The 9064-nt window shown below is 31.9% G+C and overlaps 1 protein-coding gene across 1 annotated transcript; it reads right to left on the bottom strand.

The window, feature by feature from the left end:
• Positions 1 to 322: 322 nt before the first annotated feature.
• Positions 323 to 8744, bottom strand: LOC118204398 (RING-box protein 2-like). Its single transcript, XM_035376725.2, has 3 exons — positions 8441 to 8744; positions 8191 to 8238; positions 323 to 560 (listed from the first exon to the last, which is right to left on the bottom strand). Exons 1-3 carry the CDS (start codon positions 8619 to 8621, stop codon positions 442 to 444), a joined length of 348 nt encoding a protein of 115 aa, XP_035232616.2. The 5' UTR covers positions 8622 to 8744; the 3' UTR covers positions 323 to 441.
• Between the last annotated feature and the right edge of the window lie 320 nt (positions 8745 to 9064).

The following is a 9064-nucleotide window of genomic DNA, read 5'->3' as shown; positions in this document are numbered from 1 at the left end:
AGGACACATTTCGATTGCATTAAATACATCCAGAGGGTGAGTTTAAGTCTTTTTTTTTTTTTTTTTTTTTTTTTTTGTGAAAAGAAATTGTCTTTGAAACTAATAAAATAGGAATGAATGTGTACCAGCATTAGCCTATTATTTCTGTTTGAAATATTGCTTAATTCCTTTATCTGATGAGCTTCTAGTTGGAATACATTTTAAGAATATAAGTATTAATGATTAATTCAAAGATCATTATAAAAATGTGATTAATAGAGGATAGAAGATATAATAATTAGCTAATAAATATATAAACATTAAAAAATTTTCTAACAAATTTATTCATAGCACATTTTTTTTTTTTTTACAATCAAATAAATCTTAACTAAAAGCAGTAAAAATGTCGCCTATTTACATAGTGTACAATAAATACAAATTTGCCATGAAGTACACTTGAAATTATTTCCCTATTCTTTGAACAAGCCAGTCTCGTTGGCACATGGGACATGTATTACTTTTTTTCACCCAGAGAGACATACAGCAATTATGAAAGGAGTGGTTACATTCACCCCACACAACTGTAAAAGGAAAAAAAAGATATGACAAAGTAAGACATAATAAATGCACGAGTAACAACTAAATAAAAGATTTTGCTCTGATTTATTAATATATTTAATTTTTATGTCTGGTTGAACGAGATCTGCTTGATTTCGCCACAGCTGTCCAGTTTGAGGAGAAGAAAAATTTAGGTACTTTTCTGTTTCGCCGGCGCAAATCTCGCCAAGCAGACTTTATTGGCGTCAACATACAGTATACACATAAAAAATATTTAAAAAAATGTTAGTTTTAAGAATTCTTTTTTTAAAGGCATAAACATTTTAATATCGCTTAAAATTTTATAAAAAACCGATAAATAAAGACAATAAATTTGTAAAAAGACATTAATTTAAGAATTTACTCCGCTTTCATGGTTCATATCACGTGACCCGAAGCGATCTCTTCTCACGTAAACTACTCTCTACAAAAATCTAATGCTCTCAGTAATTATCTACATTAATTTCAAGTTAAATCTTAATTTGGAACACAAGTTTAAATGCAAGAAATATTTCAATTCGTACGAATAGCTTACTCAGAAATTATGTAAAACTGCAGTACTTTACTTCGCTAATGCATTCTCATTAGAATTGATGAATTTAACTCTTGACTTTACCTTTTCTATATTTTCGGCTTCGGGTAAGCGCTGTGATTGCATCCTAATTGACTTAATTACCGAAAATGACCTTGGACATAAAACTGAACTGTCTGATAAAAATTCTATGTAATTATATGTCAGTATTGAAAGAAACAATCAATCTGATAAGAAAAAGCTGCGACTTGTTTTGAAAATGAGGCGTAAAAGGTTACCAGCGAGAATATTCCGTTTGGCATCGGTTGCACCATTATTAGCGACTTTATCGCTTGCGCCGGTAAAACGGAAAAGTACCAAAATTTATACATGATGTCAACTCTGGTGCTGGGCTTGTGAAGAAAGTAATACGTAAAAAAGGGCTTCTTAAACTTTTTTCATTCGCGACTCCTTTTTATCACTGAGATTTTTTCGCAACCCCAAGACCCCTAATATTTTTAAAAAATTTGTGGGAACCCATAAGTATTGCGGAAATGTGGCACACACTTGAGTGAAACTGTCATATCTTTCACTTGTGCTGTAATATACTATTGCATTTTTAGGTCTTTAATTTGTAATTTTAAGACATAGAACGATGTGAAAATTGTAAATAAGGAACAGACGAAATGACAGCGTCATGTACAAAGCAAGTAAAATAAAGGTTAATAAAAAGAATGCATCGAAAGGTTTTCATTTTTTTGTCTCTATTGTCTTATCTTTATCTATTTTCAGATATATTGTGTAAAAATCTTTGGTAATTGTAAAATTATCATAATAAGTTAAAGAAATATCAAAACTGCTAAACTTTTGGACGACCCCCAGCTGCAGATATCGCTACCCCCATGGGGGTCGAGATGCACAGTTTAAGAAACACTGATTAAAGCATGTAATTAAATAGCATTACAAAACGTCATTTCTAAGTATGAAAAATAATATATCAGATTATCTTTTGAACACACTATTATTTAAAATCTTAAATCAGACTGAATTTTGTTTAGTTTATATTGGAATTCCTTAGGTTATTAGGAGTTCTTTGAAGCTCAGGTTTTCCTGTTCTAAGTAATGCTTGACTTCTTTAGTGAATGAATGTTTTAATTTTCAAACCAGTAATTAAAACGGGCTATCACAGCACGGCTGACACATTGCATACCGTATATTGTTGAAATTCTTACGTTAGACAAAATAAATGCAGACATTTAAGAAATTGCATTGTGCAAGCCCTTGTTCGGCAACAGGTTTACTTTACTGTGATATCTAACGTTTATATGCCTTCCTGATCCCCATATTTGTTAAAAAAACAATAATAATGAAATGAAAAATAAATAAATAAAAAAATCTGAAAACTTTTCAGATTTTACATTACGCTCAAAGGCGCATTTTTGAACGTTTTGTAAGCATCCTTTATTTATTAACCCGGAAGGCGCAGCAAGAAAAGTTACTAGAACGGGCGCGTGAGGTATCACATACCCCAATATTTAAAATACAATAAAAATAGTATTATTTAGTTTTAAAACTTTTTTTTTTTATTTGTTCTTGTGTATTATAAATAAGTGAATAATAATTGGGTTTCAAAAATAAATTTCAAAATAATCTTAGAGTTAAAATTAAGATAAATGAAAATAATAAACATCATGCCTCTAAGTTTCATTGCATCTCTAATACACCATGCTTTTTTTATTTCTTCCCACTTTGAACGAAATACATTCATGTGTTCTTGGCACAGAATGTTTTCACATTTTAAACATTGCATTCACGTTCTTCTGTCCTTGGCGCGAGGGCAAAAAATTTAACACATCTTTCATACTTAGTGTTTTCTAATTTCATGTATTCGTTTTAATTCTTCATCGAAACTTCTGCTTTTGTTTTGCACGCAGTACGTTAATTTCTTGGAAAAGTATTAATCTCTGATCTTTGTTCAATACTTTTTTTTCATTAATTGTAATGCTAAGTCCTTCAAAAACAGACTTATGTTTCTTGTTGGTGGATTAGCAGTTCAATGTAATATAAAGCATTTATTACAGCAACATTCAGTGCAGGAAAGAAAATTACCATTGGCCACCTTCTCGTTATTCTGGCAACTGAATAATTGACTGACATTTCATCCCCCATACCCACTGCTCCTTTAGTCATATTATTATACATATAAATCCTAACGTTTTATTTTCTCCAATAGTATCATCTATAGTATGATCGTTATACAATGTTATAATGTTATAATGATCGTTATATAAAGCATAAGAACAGTTTTTCCTTTTTTAGGAACATCAGGAATTAATATTTTATCTTTTTCGAAACCAAAACATTGTAGAAAATATTCTTAGTTTCATCTTCAGTTTCCGAAATGCAATCTTCATCGCTTTCAAATATTTAATAAATCTCGCATGCGTTGCATCTCCAGTTAATAGGGACTACTTCTTTTTACCATAATGCAGTTAGAAATTTTTAAGAATTTAATGTCATGTACTTTAAAATCACTTGCGAGTAGAAATATTTACTGTTACACTCTAGACATAAGTTTCTGAACTAAATATTCAGTCAGAAAAACACTTACACGGACAGGCACGTGGGGTGTGTCATACCCCAGTTCCAACAAAATACCTATAAATATTTTTCTGAAACACACAGGCAAAGAAAAAGCGGTTCTGAAAGTCAACCACAACTAGAAACTCAGCTACTGAAAGCAGCACAGAATTTCAGTTTCACAAGTTAGGAATATTCCACTTTTATGTAGGGTTGGGGTATGATACACCCCACGCGCCTTCCCGCGGGTTAAGCATCATGTTCTTCGCACTTAACCATAAGATTCAATTCATCAGCAAAATCGCAACATAATTTTTAATTGAACATACCTTTAAAATTTCCGATACATAGTCTGATGGGCTAGAGATAAAAATGTTTCTTTTTCCCCCGTACAGTGTTGCCATTGCTCGCTTTGAAATTGTTGAGTTTATTGATTAAAAATTCATTAAAATTTTACAAAATATGAAATAGATAATAAAAGAAATTCCAAATTTGGGCTTCTAAATGCCCATATTCGGGTGGAAAAGTACGTTATTCAAAATTTGATGGCTCTAGGTACCGTTGTACCTAGGTATTTGATAGCTTTAGCTTAAAGTGACCACACGTCCTGATTTTGGCAGAACAGTCCGTCTTTTTGATAGAGTGTTCCGCGTCCCGCCGGTTTTTAAAAATGTCCCGCTTTTTAGTATCTGCATTTCTTATTTTAAATGTACTGTAAAAATATATTACCTATTATTTATTAATTATTTTAGTAAATATAAAGAAATTAAAAATACATAAATAAAAGAAGCACATGAAATGCTTGCCGAGTAAACTAAATTAGGCGATGTAACAAGTTAGATTTACTCGGTGGTGTTCGATCATTGTCGTTGCGTTTCGACAAGGAATATGTATTATTGACGGAGGAACAGCTAGCATTAGCTGAAGGGCTATTTGCTTTCCACGCCATAAACCACAATCAAAGCTTCAGATCAATTGATTGTACGTCGCAAATGATCAAAACATTGTACGACAAAAAATTTGCATGTGTTAGGGAAAAAAACCGAAGCAATTATTTGTAATGTGTTTTCAACATATTCGTTTTCACAACTGCAGAAAGAATTAGATTTAATGTACATTTATATCCATATATTATGATGCTTCCAACCTGAAAGATTTAAAATTACTTCCCACAATTGTTAGGCTTTTTGATCCAGAATCAGGAATTAAAGTTAAATTTTGTTTTCTGCCTGGTGAAACTTCATAAATAATTTTTGATTCAATAAGTACTATTTTAAAAAAGAATAATTTGAACAATAATATTATTGTCTATTGTGAGTATAACACTAACGCAAATTTTTGTGGAAAAGCTAGAAGAGGCGTCAATAACATTTTAACCAAAAAATTATTGGAGTAGGTTTGTGCAGCGCACATTATACACAGTACTATTCAAACGGCATCTGACTTACTTCCAGTGGATATTGAAATTATTATTGCAAACATTTATTCGTATATATATATATATATATATACGAATAATATATATATATATACTGTGCGTGTTAAAAGTTTGAAGGATTTTTGTGAAAGCGCAGAAATCGAATATTAAAAAAGGAGATTTTATGGGAATATTTAGAAAACTCTTTTTAATATATTAGTAACCATTTTCCGGAAAATAATATTTGCGAAAATGATGTTTTTGATGAGATGCCATTTAATACTGTTCCTTACGAAAATATTTTTAAAACTGTAGAACACGTGCTCTCCCTTCCAGGAACAAACGCAGTAACAGAACGTGTTTTTTCTGGTATCAATAACATTTGGACAATTGAAAAAACACAGTTGAACATTAAAACTTTAAAATCTGTATTAAGGGTAAATATAATTTGACCAATTCATGTGAGAAATTTCACGACATTTCGATAAATGATCCGAATCTATTGCAAAGTATTCACTTGGATAAAAAATATGACCGTGAAAGAAAATCATAATTTTTTAAAGTAAAATTTTAAATTAATTAAAATGCCTTATATTATAGTTTTTTACCAATAGCTAGTAATAAATATATTTTTGTATATTTACAGACAAGTTTTGGTCTGCTTTCATAACTAAATTCTTATTTCATTTCATTTGTCCCGCTTTGTCTCAATGAAAATATGGTCACTTTACTCTAGGTAAGTAATTTAAGGGGACTCATACACCTTAAACCCCTCATGATCTTCGAATATGTGAGAGTTGCAAGAATTGGGATATTTTATTTATTTTAAAAAGCAATTACTTCCAACTTTTTACAGCTGACTACATAATATAGCTGCTTTGGAAACTAGTAACCAGAAAGTTTGTGTTCCCACAAATATTTTTGTAATTTAATCCTCTTTGTGACAAAATATTTCGCCATGCTTCCACCTTGCGCGCATGATATTTTAAAAATGGTTAATGGTACGTACTTGAAATTTTATGGAATGCTTTATATGGGCACTATTTTCTAACTGAACCAACAATCTGATGAATGTTTTAATATTGAAAAATTTTATGGACGAAAACATTAAAATTTTTTTAAATAAAATACATTTTATAAACTCAACTCAACATGAAATAAAAATTTAACATGAAATTTTTAGAATTTTAGGTTCACAGTAGTTTCCAAATGTTATAAAAGCTATATATTAAATATGGAATTAAATTATGAAACAGAATGTTTTAAACTGTGCGCGCAAGTTGGAAACATGACGAAAAATGTTGTCACAAAGCGGATTAAATTCTAAAAATATTTGTGGCAACACAAACGTTCTGATTACTATTTCAGAAAGCAACTATATTATGTAGTCAGCTGTAAAAAGTTGGTAGTAATTGCTTTTCAAATAAATAAGTTATCCCAGTTCTTGTAACAGTCACCTATTCGAACATCTTATGAATTTTAAGGTGTATGAGTCCCCTTAATAATGTATACATTTATATAAAATCTATTGTTAATCCAAGGTTATAAAAATTTAATTATTTAATCCATGATCACCGTGCGAATTTTGCCTTATATTCTGTGATAAAATTACTAATTTAAATTTTAGTTTTCTGGAACGTATTTCATTAAACTTGCTTCACTTATATAAAGCATGTAGCACATGGCAAAAATTATGCAATATTAATGGAACACGGTAAATGTTTACAATTGGGAGCCTCTTGTTTTTTGGCGATTCTTTTTTGAAGAGGTATTCACCAGGAATACACACACATCAATCTGTTTTCACTTAAAAAAACATCCCAGAATTGCACAAACTAGGCATTGCGCACTGCTTTAAATTTGTCCATGTACACATCAATCAACTTTTATTTTTAAAATATCAGGAAGATAAAACAAAGTTAAACTATCATGGTAACCAGAAATAAGATTTCATCGTCGAAATTTTACAAAAAATTGTGGCTAATCGAAGCTGCACCCCATTCTACACTAGAGTAATGGGTTTAATCCTAGTATCCGGTGCACACAGGATTTGGCGACTTTATAATGAGCAGTAAAAGGGGACATTTACGATGAGTAGTTAACGACAGTAAAAGCGGGACATTTACGATGAGTATTCAAAGAAAATGTACAGTTAAACATAGTATATACTATCTATATAGTATATATACTATGTGTGTATATACATATACTGTGTGTGTGTATATACATATACTATGTGTGTATAGTATACATATAGACGTTCTTTGAATCATTTTTGGTGTTGGCGATAATTTTCAAAGTCGCGCCAAGGCTGCACCGTATACTAGGATTTTACCGAGCAATGGAATACTAGCATAGTTGCACACTCACGCATAAAATAGAATCCCTACTAACCAACCAATATTAGCAAATTAAGGTAATGTCATGTTGGTATTTAGAAAGTATATGTATGTAACAGTGTTGGATTGCATGTCAGCAAATATGTATTAACAGAAGCATGTAAATAACTACTAATGTATATCTGCCCTTGTTTAGCCATGTACAATGCTATTCTTGAAGATTCAAAATCACTGGACCCGGGCACTTTGGACTGGTGTCTACCCGATGGCATTTGGTTCGCGGAACTGCCAACCGGATGGTCCAGGCGTTGGGTTTCGGCGCCTTGTGCAAGCCTCCCATGTGGCCTCTCTGGCTTTACTCTGTATAAGGGCGGACGTGGCCCTATATGCTAATTAACTTAATAGTAAAGGGGTGGTGGCCACGTCCTCCGTCACTATCACTAACCAACCAATATTAATATCTAACATTCGTATATAAAACATGGAACATATTACAATGAACCAAACAAACAGAATTTGGTATTCTTCTGTTATCGGGACCGGATTGTGCAATTGTATGTGTGTACGTACGTACGTATACGTGTGTGTGCATATTCAGAAATGTATGTCTGATTCCGGTGCATAATCAGAAATGTGTGTCTGATTCAGGTCTCGATAACAGAAGAGTACTAAAAATTTTACATTAATATAGCTATTTTACTGGTCATTATTTTCAGAAAAATCACTAATAATTCTTCTTTAAAAGTAAATATGAAAATTTAACTTACCAACGCAGTCATCTTGCTTATTTTCGGCCTGGCACCTCAAACAAGCATCTGAAACATATTTTGCATTTAATGATACAACAGATTTTTTTTAAAAAAAGGATACCTATATAATAAATTGCAAAATAAAAGAAAATTTTAAAGCAACACGTGTTGAAAAGTGAGGAACATCGCTCGGCTGTTCTGCAATTATGTTGCTTTAAGGTTTCAAATCGAAAGACTAGTTAATTAAATTCATATAAAATAGCCTTACTCATAACCTGTACTCGACAAATGGCACAGGTATCGCATTCCACATCCCAACTCCACATTGCTACAGCGTTCCAATTCTTTAATGTAAACAACATTTCAGGTTTCTGGCTGTTAGTATGAAATTTACGATCTACACATTCCTCATCATCTGCCATATGAACATCTTCGGTGTCTCGATTCATTTTAACGAAACTGTAATTGAAAATATGTAACAGAAATCAGACTTGACGTAAATCGTCACAGTAACTACACCACACCAAAGATTCAACTCCAGGTCAACGAGTTTAGTTCTTTTTACTTCAATTCCAGGTCAACGAGTTTAGTTGTTTCCTACTTCTCAGAACTGATTTTAATTTTATTGAAGGAAATGTTGGGAGCGACTAAATTTCAACTCGGCAGCAAAATTTGACTGGTCGAAAATGTACGTCACGGCTGACGTCAAAAGTGACTTGTTCTCACCAAAGATTATTTATTATCAAGAAGGAAAACTTCTCCGCCAAGGAGGTTAGAATAGTACTACTCCGCAGGAGTGGCTCCTTCCCAACATAGAAGGAAACGGTTGCGCATGTGTGAAATATCTGCCGCTGAAGTTCGAAAGTCTCGTTTATCGAGAGTCTATAAGACG

The sequence above is a fragment of the Stegodyphus dumicola genome, chromosome 11 (assembly GCF_044657685.1).
Source record: "Stegodyphus dumicola isolate Sdum_Otavi_A_Nest chromosome 11, ASM4465768v1".
Classification (NCBI taxonomy): domain Eukaryota; kingdom Metazoa; phylum Arthropoda; class Arachnida; order Araneae; family Eresidae; genus Stegodyphus; species Stegodyphus dumicola.
Note: the sequence above shows the minus strand (reverse complement) of the source record. Positions and strands in the feature narration are given on the sequence as shown.

Coding starts and splice junctions, on each gene's coding strand:
- LOC118204398 (XM_035376725.2), bottom strand. CDS start 8,621: ATGAATCGAGACACCGAAGATGTTCATATGGCAGATGATGAGGAATGT. Junction 8,239..8,440: donor TTGTCGAGTACAGGTTATGA/GTAAGGCTATTT, acceptor AATATGTTTCAG/ATGCTTGTTTGAGGTGCCAG. Junction 561..8,190: donor TAAGCAAGATGACTGCGTTG/GTAAGTTAAATT, acceptor TTCCTTTTACAG/TTGTGTGGGGTGAATGTAAC.